We start from the raw sequence: 15097 nt of genomic DNA, 5'->3' as shown, positions 1-15097 counted from the left end.
AAAAAAATCGTGATTAAAATTACAGTGAAATGTCTCTGAAGGTGAGTGTCTTCTCAGTTCTAATTTTTTAAAAAAACTTGCTCTTCTTTCAGAAGTCCTTTCTCGAGACCAAGAAAAAGCCCCGGACAACATTCTTTACACGAGAAATGCAAGTGCGGTTACCACGCCTTCTGTCGATGAAACGGCAGAACTCACGGAAAAGCTAGGTGGGTCATTTTTTTTTTCTTTCGGATAAGTTTCGCGTTACATAGGCGCCGCTGTTTTCCGCTGGGTGTTCCACAATACCGCATGCTCGGGTCAACAAAAATGGAAAACGCAAGAGAATCAATTATGTGACCATTTTTTTTTTTTCGTCCCAAAACGGCACAGTGAGGGACGCTGTGGTAAAGGGCTCCGAATAATTTGGATCACCTGGTCCTTTAAGTATGATTTAAATTTAGGTACATGAGCGGGTTTTTTTTCCCCCTTTTCACTCTTTCCCGATCTTCGCCGCAGCCGAGAATTGAACCCGTAAGCTCGTGCAGAGCGCAATAACTCCGCAGCCACTGAGACATTGCGAATGGTGAAGAACGAAGACGTAGACCATGTAGCTGCGCATGCGCAAGTGAAGTGCTTCTGACGCTCTTTGACAGCGTACTAAGAGAATGCGGTACAATACACGTGGCGACAATCGCCGCTTCGCGAAATAAACGTAATTATGATATTATATCGTATCATTATAATACAACAGAAATTCGAGAACTACGAGTACCCAACTTTACGTGGAGTCGACCTTTCAACATGTTTACACGCAGCGGTGCGAAACGGCAAGAAAAGTAACAAAAAAATTAATCGATAGATATATGCAATAGATTAGACCTGTATACCGCATGTCTGAAGCCTGCCGCCTAAGCGGCGTAGTATGCCTTAGTTGGCACGCCTGACAATCATTAGTGGCTATTCTTCATACACTTATCGTTGCAAATGTACAATCTTGACGCAATATTATCTCCCCGCAACTATCTGGATATGTGACACAAGGTTCAAAATATTGTGAATAGTAGCACTGCGAACTGTTTTCAATTTTTTTTCGTTTATGTTATCGTTGACATGTACGCGAAAATAAAGTTTTCCCAAAACAAAATTCGCCGCAGAAATAATTAAATGAACTGTGTTTTATTACCTAAACTCGTTCAGTCCTGAGTTTAGTCCTCCAAGTATATATGCCCGGTTCAACACAACGTGATAGTCGTCCATAATTTTCCGCTAAACAGATAAGGATGCTAAGCAAGGGCGCGGGGCGGTCGGGGAGAACCCGCGAAATCCACAGGACGCAGCTTTTGTTCGTCTACTTACGTCTGCTTCTCGGCCGTGTTTCCCTTTGCCCTTTTAGAGCCACCGACGTTCGTAAAGGTGAATCCCCAGCTGGTGGTGCAGCCTGCTGGAAGCAACGTGGTGTTGCCATGTATCGTCAAGAGCAACCCACCGGCGAACATCACGTGGCTCAAGAACGACCAACCACCAACGCGACTCCTGGGAAAAAAGGTACACCGGAGCTTGCCAGCCTCTTTCTCAGTTCGTTTCCTCGCAAAGCACCGGAGTGAAACAAGATGGGGGAAACCTACAGGGCTTACTTTCACGGTGTCTGGTGCACGGAGGCTTGCTCGAAAACAACATGTTAACCAGTACGAACACTGCGAGGCAGTCCTCGCCCAAAAATTCTTTGATTGTCTTTAACTCGATTGCTCGGTTCGGAAACGCACCTTCGTTGGCTTAATCCTATAGGTTCGGTAGGACATCTTATGTTTTACGTGACGTTACCGCCTGTCTGAACCAAAGAGCGAACGAACACGCCCGAACGAATACGGTGGGCCCATTTCCTAGCTCATAACTGATGTTCATAGTAGAAGAAGACACAGTGGGAACCCACCACAGCTCCCGTAGTGCTCAGCGTTGCAAGGGCTCTTGTGACATGGCTTGCTAAAAGGCACGCTCGGTGTTGGCGAACCAAGTCCTTGCAGTTGTACCGGTCATATATCAGAGCCGCCACTGAAGTCAGCATATACTCAGTGGCAGATCTTAGAATTCAGCCCATACATGTCAGTCAGTGTTCCTCGTTAATCGATAAAAACATCACGGGAGTGACAGCGCGCCTGACATTCTACTGGAAGCGGGTATAGCTTTGCCAGGTAGCATAGATGCAACGACGGGCGCACCTGGGGGCTATGAGTTGCCGATGAAAACTCACACCTGCACGAAGGCCTGTCGCGTGCGAATGCATAAGCGTCAAGAAGTGAGCATGACAGTCAGCAGGGCGCGCACTGTGCTTTAAGTGTCTACAGCCACTGTTACTTGATCATTTAAGGGAATCGTGGCAACCAGCCAAAAAAATTGAATTCCAAGTTTTAAAAAAAGCTATCCCGAAATAATTTCTAGAAAATATGCAGTTATGACTGAGCTAGGGCCGTTTGACGCAATAAGGCATGAACTAATTAATCCTACTGTCAAGAAAGACGACTCTGTGAAACACGTTGCGATGGGGAAAGTTGGGAAAGGGTGTGAAAAAAGGAGTGGAGACGAGTCCACACAGCTGCGGGCCCAGCTTGACGGGCCCAGGTCCATTCAGCCCCGTCGATCTCTCGTTCGAAGACCACAGAGCAGCCATATAGAGGCCGCAACGGGAGTCCCACTCTATTTACACTGCATGCTCCTCTCTCTCTCTCGCTCTCAGACTCTCAGTAGGGGTTTCGAGCTTCTTGAATCCCGGATCAGTTATAGAGCACGTGGCGAATCACCGGCGGGAGTCCATCATTACGTGTCGAATACGTGTCCTTGGTTCTTTGCGACTGCATCACGTCATGTATTGGGATGGTCTGCGTTAAACAACTGGAACTTAATACCGCCACTTCTCCAGGATGTCTTCTATCTAAAGCGAAAAAAAAAAACTAGCGAAAACCAAGACGCAGGATCAGAAGGACGCGCACGCACACATACAAGTCCGGCGACTATGTGTGTGGCGCCTTCAGGACCTGCGTCCAGCTTTTAGTGTTTTTTTTTTGTTTTTTGCTTTAAGCATGAATCAACTGGCCCAGCAATTCACGCTCCTAAACAATGTCTTCTGTGAGCGCGAACAAACCTCGAGTGCGAGCACTTGCACTCGTTTTGGGATGCCCTTCTGCAGGCTCAGTTCGGAGAAAGAGCGGTAATTCAGAGTTATTCACAACCCTTGACGATATAACTAACGTAACGCAATTTTCGAATATGTAAAGCGTATGTAACATTTAATTTATACGCCTACCAGTGACTATCACAACAACTACGGTTCAAATATGACTTTCACATTTGCTGCGTTTTAGTCATTGGGCCTGAATCTGAAAGCCTTGGAAGCGGCTCCGATTTTTCTTATTTGTTTCGTTTGAAGCGAAGTATACTCGTTTATGTAACGTTTCCGACAGAGAAAAAAAAATTAAATTATGGGGTTTTACGTGCCAAAACCACTTTCTGATTACGAGGCACGCTGTAGTGGATGACTCCGGAAATTTTGGCCACCTGGGGTTCTTAACGTGCACCAAAATCAAGTCCACGGGTGTTTTCGCATTTCGCCATCATCGACAGAGAAAACGAAGATTTAAAAATAGTTGCGCAAAAAAGTGATGCGCAGGGAACCACTAAACAAAGTGAATATTATTAAAATCGCCATATGTGTGCGCTCGTGGTGAAATGTCAATGACGATAATTTAGCTGTAAGGCTAATCATAGCTACTCAAGAAGGCCCTCGTCATGTTGTGTAGGTGGAGGATGTAGTTTTGATGACCACTGTTCATCGAAGTGGAGATGAAACCGACCTGTCCTGAATTCTGCGCAGGTTATTTACCGGACACACAAATTGTCATTGAATGACGTCATGGTGTCCGACGCGGGTAATTACACCTGCACGGCCATCAATTCTTTGGGCAACATCAGCTACACCTACACTGTTGAAATCAAAGGTTCGTGCAAAACTCTTCTCTCTCCCCCGACGACCGACAGTAACGCGAACATTTCTAAACTAAATTCTCTATACAAGGAATAATATTTTCGCGTAAAAGCACAAGCAACGCTGCACTATCAGAAGTGCGCTATTAGGACATATGAGTTGTTTGCTAATTTCCTCTTATATCATCATTTGACGTTTAATAAAGAATAACTGTTGCACAAAAAGTCCCACCTTCTCGTTTACACGGAAGACGGGATTGCATATATCAGACACAGTATATACAAAAAAGCTCTGACGATAGATACTGTTCGTAAGAGCAGATAGCAGTCAAAGGTGATGTCGGATATATTTTTTTAGTTATCGAATGCGGCCGGCCAGTGGCAGACAGCGCGTATACAAACGAAAATGTTCGCCGATTCGGCCCCAATTATGTAAGTGTTCTCTTTGTAAGCCTACAAACACCTATCAAGATGCTATTCTGCCACAAGAAGTATCCTTAAGACTGATTTTATCTGATCGTCACGAATTCAAGAAGAGGAATGATCTGTGCTACTTGTTGGCTCAGCTAGCGCAGGAATCTTATGCTAAGTTTTAGGCATGAGTAATTTCTTACATGAGTTTCCGCAGGCAGAGTGCTCTAACTATACTATCACTTCTCTAAACATAAAAAGTTCACAACAAAAAAAAGAAAGTCCTTGCCAATTGCTTCAGCCGCTCTTCTGGGGATATTTTGGAGCTAACGAATACCCTAACGCTTACAGAACGAATTCCACTTCGGCCAATCATTTACGAGGACTCCATCCAGAACCTGACCGTGTACGCCGGACAGCAAGCACGCTTCGAATGCCGCTTCATAAGCGACCTGCAGCCGCACATTCGCTGGCTGCGGCATTACTCCGTGAACGGCTCATACTTCCAGAACGACGACGAGACTACTCCTTACGTCAGTGTCGTTCAGGTAAGCATGATGAAGTGCTGCACTCCGTCCCATTTGAAATCACTGAACGCAATGCGCATGATGTGATTATTCGATTTTTCTTGCTTGCTTTTCATTGCGAAAATAAGGAATCGGTAAGTACTTAGATGCGATACGTGCGCCTTAGGCAAACGTTCAAGCGAGTGTCTAACCACAACTGAAAAGTATTTTTTTTTCGAGCTTAGTTTTTCACGGTGTGATTACTTACCTCTCTCGCAGAGTGCGAATCAGAGCATATATGATCCTCGAGTCCTCGTGATCGACAACGTGACGATGGATGACGAAGGCTGGTACACTTGTCTAGTTGGCAATAGCGTTGGCATCAGCAACAAGAGCGTCTATTTGAATGTTGAGCCATGTGAGTACGGCTTTGGCTTGTCATTCGATTTGCTCGTCCTTGCGCGTTCGCGCTTTGTGCTCTACATAAGTGCGTTGTAGTCCAGAACGTTATCTGCATGACTGTTACGACAGTGCACGTATTTGGTGGTTTGCTGTCCAAATGCTAGCGAAGTTCTGATTGGTGACCTTCAACGACGTTCCTTACTTTACCACTGACCCGCCGTGGTTGCTCAGTGGCTATGGTGTTGGGCTGCTGAGCACGAGGTCGCGGGATCGAATCCCGGCCACGGCGGCCGCATTTCGATGGGGGCGAAATGCGAAAACACCCGTGTGCTTAGATTTAGGTGCACGTTAAAGAACCCCAGGTGGTCAAAATTTCCGGAGTCCCCCACTACGGCGTGCCTCATAATCAGAAAGTGGTTTTGGCACGTAAAACCCCAAATATTATTATTATTATTATACTTTACCACTGATAATCCCGTAATGGTTCATCGTATTTAAGGCTTGAGTACTGTGGCGACGGAAGCATGGGAAGGGGGGAATGCCATCGCCTTTCAGACTTTGGGATGACTGTCACTGCTGATACTCGGCCAGACAGCCAGCTCAATGATGGGCAAGCAATCGCTCTCCCGCTGTCTCGCCTCCCAGCTGCCTCACATACCGACGGCTCTGCTCATGCAACTGAGCAGTCGGCTGAGGTCTGAGGTGTTGTGCGTTGATGTCAGCTGATGGAGGAAGGGAGGGGGATGCAGTCTGTTGCGAATTAATGCGATGAACAGAAAAGCAACGCTGGATTGATTTACTGACTGTCCCTATTGTTGGCACAAGGCTATTGCATGCTGAAGAAATTAAGCCACTTGAAACCCTGTCACCTGAGTACCCTGTCCTAATTTAGTATTTTGACGGAAACTCACTGGCGAAGCACAATGCTTTCTCCGAGAACCAGTCACCGGTGACTGTCTCCAAAACAGAGGCGCCGCAAGCGCAGCCGATCGTTGATACCGCGATGAGGTTTTTCATGGCAGTCTTCGCGTGTGTGCAGTGCCACAACCCGAGAAGTCCAGCTTCACGATGACGCTCCTCAAGCATCCATGGATGTTGGCGCTGGCCACTGTGCTGGGCGTGAGCGCCGTCGTGGGCGTCATCACCACACTCGTCTGCCGCTCTGCCATGCTGTCACTGCAGCAGAAGCTCGATGTAGCCCAGAAGCAGCATGTGGTCGTCCGCAAGAAGGTCATCCTCGAGCGCCAGATTTCGGTGAGCATGCCGCACGCCTGCCTCGACAGATGGGCCCCCAGTGCCCGCCAGCACTTGAGATCAGACTCATAGCTACTTGCAATATCAGCACTTATATTGTTCTGCTCACGTGGATGCCCGAAACTCACCACAAAAGCGAGGCTGACGATGTCGGAGTATTTCTAACATTCTTGCGTGCCGTCGCGTCTTGCGTATCCGCGGATCCAAAGAAAAGTCTACGCTTTCCCAGTGTAAGAGCGAAGAAGCGCAAAGTTTTGATCATAGCGTTGCTTACGTGCTGCTGCACCTTGTGATCTTATACTTACACCAAGCGACTGGCGAATCAACAAGCAAGCAAATAAATATATTCTGCGCTCATGTCTTAACAGGATTCTGGGCACTACGAAGACTCATCAGTAGCCCCACTGGTCAAGATCGACCACCAGAGGGGCTTCATGCCTTCGGAATTGAACACTGTCTGCGAATACGAGTTGCCTCTGGACCCCGAATGGGAATTTCCCAGAGAAAGGTAGGTGCCTCTGCCTTTCAGCAAGCAAGACGCGGTAAAATGTCACCGCTAAAATTTCCTTACACGATGTTGAGCTGTGGTGGACCCATCTAATATACGTGGACATTCGGGTTAACATTAACGCATATACTATATTAAGAAAGGAAACAAGGTCAACTCGAATACAAGGCCTGATTTATTATCGTCCGCTGGATAAGAGCGAAGGCGATGCAGAAAGAGAGGCTGAGCTAGCAGTACTTATTGTTTTTATTAATATTGTTCTTCTGATCATTGTTATGTCGTAGGAACGTTTCGGTGTTGTAAAACGTTCCCGAGTCACCAAAAATTGGTAATTTCAGCATTGCTTCCTGACGTAGAACTAAACAAAAGCCTAAAAGGAAGCTTTAGCTCGGGTGCTCCTATGTAAATACATGCAAAAGGAGACTTCGTTTTTCTCGGCAATCACCGCACCAAATTTGACGAGGTTTGTTTGCATTTGAAAGAAAAAACTTAAAATCTAGTAACTGTTCGTTTCCAATTCTTTATTTAGGTCGTCCATATTTTATTAAAAATGGGCAAAAATCGCAAATTTTCAGCAAACGAAACCATCAAGTTTACAGCTCTCTAACTCAGCGAAGAAAATAGATATCACAATTATGCGAATTTCATCTAATAGTACATCTAAAGCGGACAAAATTGATATGTTGCACCTGAATCTCAAAAAAGTTAGTAATAAAGAAATACACTTTTGCAGAACCCTTGTACACAACGTAACGAATTCACGTAAGATATAAATTGACATATCGAATTTGTCCGCTTTGAATGATCTAGTGGATGCCGCACAGGACGGCGATATCTGTTCTTGTTGCAGAGCTATAATTTGCAAACTTTGTGCTGTTATATTTTTCGAACTTTCGAATTTTTGAAAATTCTTTTAACGAAATTTAGGCCATAAGTAGAATATACGCTTGCAACAGTCACTAGAATTTAACTTTCTCTCTCAAATACAACAAATTTCATTAGAATCGGTCCAGCGTTATCTCAGAAAAGCCCGTCGGAGTCGGGCCCGAGCTATAGCTTCCTCTTAAGAACGGAAACAAACAAAAAGGAGGCTAAGTCGAAATCGACCATTCGTTGTCCCGAGTGCAAGTAAACACGAAATAAATGCTAAGCCAAAATCAAATTGTGCCATCTAATCCAATACTTGGGCGTATTAGCTAAAACGGCAAATTTATATGCTTCCGAAATAGTCCGTCCCGACAACCCTCGCGCCAGGTACACCGCGGTTTGATCCATGTGCATACACGAAAGGTTTTCTGGTGTAACACGCCCTGCCCAAAGCGTCGTTCTGCGTGCATCCACGATGCCTTCGCTTTCCGACGCCGTAGCAGCAGGCGTCCATGCTGTGAGCACGCCTAACGTGAAAAGCACGGATCTTGACATGATGGTCACTCCGAGAGGTTGTGTTTTAGGCGTTCGTGGCTTCGATGGCGCTGACACTCGCGACTTCTGCGATGCTATTCCCACAACCAAAGCGCAGGCATTTAACATGAAATGCCAGCTGCAGCCGTTTTAAAATATCTAGTTTTTACCACAGCAGCGGTTTTTCTCGAGTTCTCCCGCAGACTTCCTTTTCACAAAAACTACGTCGTCGCCCGACATGACTCAACAGAGGACAGCACACAATAACGAGTCAGCGTATACGTACTTACAGCCATCTGTGTTACCGCTATACAGATCTGGAATTACGGAATAGCGGAACGAAATATCATATACGCTACCTAAATATCCTCTCCGCAACAAATATACGCCATCAAGCGCATAATTCTTATAATAAACCCAATTGATTTCTTTGACGCAGTTTACACATTTAAGTGCCATATACTTGCAAACATATTTGTGACTATTTTCACTCTCCCTATGGCATTCAGTGACTGCAGCTTCTGCAGTAGCATAATTTGGTTCTAAAATTATATACAGTCAACTCCCGTTAATGCAACCTCGGTATTCGACTTTTCGCGTAATTCGAATGCATTGTAAAGTACCAGCGTGAAAACATATATTGCATATGGAAGGAGAGCTAATTTAGTTCAAAGTCGGAAGCATGCTGCTTCGGTTAACTCGACCCCCACCGACCCGCACCGCGCCTGGGCCTCAACTGCGCAGCAGTAACTGTAGGCTTGAAAACACAATTCAACAGGCGATGCTAGTACTGCTTCCCTAGGCGTGAAGCTGTTTTGCATAAATTCATTTTTACCTTTTAATTGGCGACGCTTCGTCCACCCGTGAAACAATCCGTTGCCGCGTCGTGTCACGCTGAGCCAGTGTTTAAACATGGCGCTCTTCGCTTCATATGCTGGTTGAGTCGCGCGCTTCAAGACAAGAAACAAAAAGGCATTAGACTATTTCAAACATTAAGAAAAAAAAAAACTCAGTGCCCTTCCGCTATGTGAAGAAGGATGACCAGCGAAGCTGTGTATGTGGGCTCCTTAATGGCGAACTTGCACCTCCGCCGCGGGCCGACCCGGCATTGCACTATCTTCGGGATCGGCCCGCGTATGGCGAGTGCTTAACGCCTGCTTCACCACCGCCGCGGGTCGGCCCGGCATTGCATTCTCCGGGATCGGCCCACATATAGGGAGTTTCTTTTGCTTTTGTGTGTGTGTGTGTGTGTGTGTGTGTGTGTGTGTGTGTGTGTGTGTGTGTGTGTGTGCGTGCGTGTGTGTGTGTGTGCGTGTGTGCGTGTCGTCACAACTGAAAGAAAAAAAATTAGGAGTAGCGCTTACGTTTCCTGTCAGCTGATTTTTTCTTTTAATTCAGGGATAATACAAACATGTTCCTTGTTTACATATGTGTATTAGAACGCTGTGTTTCTTCCTGGGTCGTTTTTATTATACGGTTTCATCGTGCGCTCTTGCGCAAGTGGGAGTGCGGGGATGGCGGTGTATATTAGTACTATAGCGTCGCAGTGCCGGACGCTGAGGCAAGCACGCATTGAAGTACCTTACATCGTGAGTAAAGTGGCATTAATCCTTCAGGCTGGTCCTTGGCAAGCCTCTGGGAGAAGGAGCTTTCGGCCAAGTGGTCAAGGCAGAGGCGTACGGCCTTGGCGACAAGGAAGGACCCACAATCGTAGCCGTGAAGATGCTGAAAGGTGAGAAGTCGTTATTAGAAGAAGACAGGGCACGAATTTACTAAATTATCAGCCATATTGACTGCACCAAGTCTAAGGTCTGACTTAAGGCTTGTGCTATGAGCACAAAGAATTTCAACCAGCAGAGACGGCATCGTTTAATCGTCAGCGATTAGTACATTACTCTTTACAGCTAGCAGAGCGTATAGAAATGCTTTGGCTGGCAATGTGACTTATTTGTCTAGATTTGTAAAATATAAACAACTACGACTCGATATTTGCGTTCACTAATTTTGTAAATACAGTTGTCTTTTGTTTCTTTTCCCTTTGACACGTTGCGATTTTAAATTTCATGGGGGAAAAAAGGACAGGCGTTCAAGAGATGGCTGCACCACGAGATAAAATCACATTCCTCAGAGCGACTATTTTTCGCAGATGGGCACACTGACAGTGAAATGGCCAACCTCGTTTCCGAGATGGAGGTGATGAAGACCATCGGAAAGCACATCAACATCATTAACCTGCTTGGATGCTGCACCCAAGACGGCAAGTAAAATTATTTTTTTCAACGGAAAACAGTCGGTCGCGGCAATCCAATCGCTCTTTTCACCGTGTTGATGCACCCTAAATATTTAGCAGGCTGCCTGCCGACATGGCATCAAGAGTAAAGTGAAAAAATGGGCAGCAGTATTGCTAAGTGGTAGGCCGTGTGCCAAATGCTCATATGTTTCGCACATGCAACGATACGCCACGGCGGAGTTATATAGAAAGGCATCGCGGCGCCTGCATGCTTTCGGCCGCAGCTGACACCCATGACCTTGCCGTATGTTAGGGAACTGCAGTAGTGTGTAAACTGATCAAGGATGATTAAGGACGTCTCTTACAGTGTTCGAAAGTACCACGGATCTACTCACAAACATGCACACGTGAAATTTGTTAAGTACGTCTTGCGTGTGTGCTTTTATGGAGCATTGTGTGTCATCACGGCGTTCGGTTAGCACATGAATATCGGCTAGCCAGGACGTTAATCGTCGCGTGCCTTACATATTCTCTGCAGGCCCGCTTCAAGTGATAGTCGAGTACGCTGCCCATGGAAACCTCCGCGACTTCTTGCGCACCCACCGTCCGAGCTCTGGTTACGAGCAAGCTATTGGGGCTGACTTGAAACCAAAGACGTTGACGCACAAGGACCTGGTCTCGTTCGCCTATCAAGTCGCTCGTGGGATGGAATACCTCGCCTCGAAAAAGGTAAGCTATGCAGGTTGACACGCATTTTCTGTCACGTCGTCGCAGTCACAAGTGCGTGCAAATTACAATGCGGAGAAAATCAATCATGCGCCGAAGTCGTTAAGCACAGCGGGCGCTCGCTGCTATATAGGCGTAGCAATATTAGGTTGCACGAGTGGCTCCTCTTCTGTGGACAGTCCAGAACTTATTTCCTGTGCGAGTTTCTATCCTATTGAAGATTGTTAACACACTGTTTTGCAACCAAGATGTCGTTACAACAGTCGACGCACTGAGCTACTCGCGTTGATAGATGTTATATGCTTCTTATGGCATAGACGAAAGCTTTTTTGTGAACGTGCTAGCACCATGAATTTTTTTTTTTTCGAAAGTGCTGGATTGGTGACTACCATGCAATCCGCTATTTCGAACTGGTACAGCAGGGCTTGACCGTGCCTCGATTCTTTGTGCGCAGTGCATTCACCGTGATTTGGCAGCGAGAAACGTGCTAGTCGTGGAGAACAACGTTATGAAGATTGCCGACTTCGGTCTGGCGCGTGACTTGCACAACATCGACTACTACAAGAAGAAATCAGACGTGAGTGCCATTGCGACCTCTCTGCCTTTCCTTTCAAATAAGTTCTCTTTCTACTCATCAACGTGAAAAGCAAATTTGAGCTGCCTTTGCCGACCCACGATCTTCGTCTTCTGGTATTGCAGGGACGTCTACCTGTCAAATGGATGGCTCCGGAAGCCCTGTTCGATCGGGTCTACACCACACAAAGCGACGTGTGAGTATATGATGCTTCAAGCATCACAGCGAAAACTTTGTCGGGAACCTGCGAGTGTGTTGCAATCCTATCTTGTATAAACGTTGGAAAGGTGCCCTCAAATGATACGTCGAATGTGCAGAGGTAAAGTACTAGTAAGTCGCTATGCTGTGACACTCACTACACCGTAGTTAAAAAAACAATCAAAGTGCTGATTAATTAAACAGTATCGGTATTCATCCGTTCATCAGAACGTCTTTTTTTTATAATGAACATGCACAGCCGCGTGTAGACTGACTGATGGTGCGTGCGCTCGCCTAACAATGTTGAGATAAAGCTTACGACGCACACAGTTGACTACGATTGCACTTAGTCAAGCGCTGAATGTCAGGGCATGCCTGTATCACGCAATCACTTTTTGCCGTGTTATATTCGTCGCACAACACATGGCAAAGTGTTGAAACGTTGCGCCATATAAACTCGAACCGCACTTGATTTTGCTTGTATGACTGCAGATGGTCCTATGGCATCCTTCTGTGGGAGATCATGACACTCGGTGGCACACCGTACCCGTCTGTGCCCATCGAAAAGCTGTTCCAGTTGCTCAGAGACGGACACAGGATGGAGAAACCGCAGGGCTGTTCGCTTGAAGTGTGAGTACCGCTGAGTTCTCCAATACAGGAAGGGAGGCGATGTCTAGGCACAGTACCGCGAAGCAGCAGAACCAAGAAACAAGAAATAGAATCACTTTTTTTTTTCGCATGAATGCAGTAAGAAATATACATGCGGCAAAAATTGAACATTTTGAAAATGACACGCTTGTAAAACACTAGAATATCACGTACTTTGACGGAACAATTTTAGACTACATGTTGTCTTCTCACCTTTCGCATCCATTTACACATCGTGCTCTATTAGTACAGACGATGATTATGAGTTCCAACCAGGATCACAGTAATAGCAATGATTTGACGGATGTGTAATGAGATCTAATTTGGCAGATCGGTTATAGAGCTTGTTAGTCCTGCTTTCTCTTATCTTTAACACTCAAGGCTCTCGTAAGGCACTCGTAGGTGTCGCAGGTACCTCATAAGGCATTCTTAGGTGTCTTTAACGCGTCTTCATGAAAGAAATCAGAGAGCACGAAGCCCAACAAAAAATTTGCCACGGCCAAAGACGGGACGTGGTCGCGGCACTGCGCGTGGTGCCTGACGCGCTGATTTCGCACAATTCCACAGAGTAAAATGTATTTTCTAAGACAGTCTATTATGATGCGTTTTGTGTTTTTCGTACTTATCAAGCAATGCTGTCGAGGCTACGGGAGTACTGCTGGACAGAGCGTTGATCCGTCAGAGTACTTTTACGCACGTCGTGCATGCGGTGGGCTGAGTGCTCTGTTCCTCTTTACGAACCAAACCTACTGGAATGGAGAGTCCTGTGTTGATCTTGACCTACGTCGGGGCGTTTTAACTTGCACTGAAATCTCAGCATGCGGAACCTTTCGCCGGAACACGGCTGCCGCAGCCGCTCAAAGATCGCGCGTGCTGAACAGCATGAGCGCCGCATAGCATTGAGCAGCATCGGGCGATGTGACAGGCAAACAGCTCCAGAAGAGATTAGGAAAAGCAATAACGACGCAGACTACAACGCTCTATCCTTTTTTTTTAACAAAACATGTAAGATCTATTTCATACTCGGAGATCTTAGCACATCAATTGTGTGTCATCAATAATGGTTGTTAACACAAGCTTATTTAGCCCAATCTGTAGCTTAACAGAATATCAGAGGGAGTGCAAAGTTCGCTAAAGGACCATCAAGAGAAAGAAATGTTGTGGTTGGACGGACGCAACCTCAACTACTATACATTTAAATGCCTGGTCGTGTTGACCTGGACAATTCCGCGATTTTTGTCGCCACACCGCACGATCAGTAAACATGTGTGTTCGAAGTTCCGGCTGAACCTGATACCATAAAACTAGTGGTCTGCTCCTAACAAACTACAATGTTACAATCGAAGAGATGTCGCCTAAGCGACATGCAGCAGGCACAACAAAGAGCTGCAGTGTGTGCGCTTTTCGATTTAGGCAGCCATTTCTATACTGCCAGATTTTTTTTTCGAGATCTCTTATACGGACAGAAAGCAGGTGGCCGACTGCACGGCAGTGGTTGGGTGCATTGTCGTTACATTGGTGATTCGTATCGTTGCAGGTATGTGATAATGAGGGAATGCTGGAACCAGTCGCCATACCAGCGGCCAACCTTCACGGAACTTGTAGAGGACCTCGACCGGATCTTGACCTTCGCTACGGACCAGGTAATCAACTTTGTAGCAAAATAACCAGCCGTCTCCACAATCTGCTATGCTTTGTATGAGGGTACAGAAGGACGTGTAAAGGGTGCACTATGTCGCTTTACTTAAGTCGACCTTATTCGCAGAACAGCCCTCTACCGGTTATTGTTATTTTTTTTTTATTTCCGGAGTTAAAACCTCATATGTGAAGCTATACTGCCTGGGTTGCCAGGATTGACTACTTTGCACCAAATTGGCTACTTTTGAAGGCTCGTGGTGGAAAAAAATTTCCGGTTGGCTAGATGACTACTTTTTGGTTACTTTTAGGAACAGCATTCTCCAAAAGAAACTACACACAAGCAAGCCCAAGTATTATGCTCATATCGGTACAATTCACTGCACTACGTCATTTATGGCACCCCAACGCATACGCAAGGTACAACGGCCATCATCACCACATGTAGTTGTTTGAAGGGGACGTCGCGACCTCTATCATAATGAAGATCGAGGGTATACATTGAAGATCAAGTTTGGACTGGTGGATAGGAAACTTTATCTGTTCGGGATTTTTTATCTTTCTGCAAATGACTACCATGTCATTGTAGTTGAACGATAGTAACGGCGTATTTGTCGGTTCCACAATTCTAGCTTTCTGTATATTAATTT

The 15097-nt window shown here is 46.0% G+C and overlaps 1 protein-coding gene across 2 annotated transcripts in view; it reads left to right on the top strand.

Moving 5' to 3' along the window:
• LOC135901276 (fibroblast growth factor receptor 4-like) overlaps window positions 1-15097 on the top strand; it is an 89824-nt gene that overhangs the window by 70880 nt on the left and 3847 nt on the right. For both annotated transcript variants that reach the window (XM_065431018.1, XM_065431025.1), the window contains 14 exons: window positions 93-206; window positions 1373-1524; window positions 3845-3968; window positions 4717-4913; window positions 5151-5289; window positions 6313-6527; window positions 6896-7035; window positions 10053-10168; window positions 10583-10693; window positions 11205-11395; window positions 11847-11969; window positions 12092-12162; window positions 12657-12794; window positions 14350-14455. In XM_065431018.1, the coding sequence (XP_065287090.1) occupies window positions 93-206; window positions 1373-1524; window positions 3845-3968; window positions 4717-4913; window positions 5151-5289; window positions 6313-6527; window positions 6896-7035; window positions 10053-10168; window positions 10583-10693; window positions 11205-11395; window positions 11847-11969; window positions 12092-12162; window positions 12657-12794; window positions 14350-14455 (1937 nt within the window). The remainder of the gene's footprint in view (window positions 1-92; window positions 207-1372; window positions 1525-3844; window positions 3969-4716; window positions 4914-5150; window positions 5290-6312; window positions 6528-6895; window positions 7036-10052; window positions 10169-10582; window positions 10694-11204; window positions 11396-11846; window positions 11970-12091; window positions 12163-12656; window positions 12795-14349; window positions 14456-15097) is intronic.

This window comes from Dermacentor albipictus, chromosome 1, assembly GCF_038994185.2.
Source record: "Dermacentor albipictus isolate Rhodes 1998 colony chromosome 1, USDA_Dalb.pri_finalv2, whole genome shotgun sequence".
NCBI classification, from domain to species: Eukaryota; Metazoa; Arthropoda; class Arachnida; order Ixodida; family Ixodidae; genus Dermacentor; species Dermacentor albipictus.
This window is presented reverse-complemented; position numbering and strand designations above follow the sequence as displayed.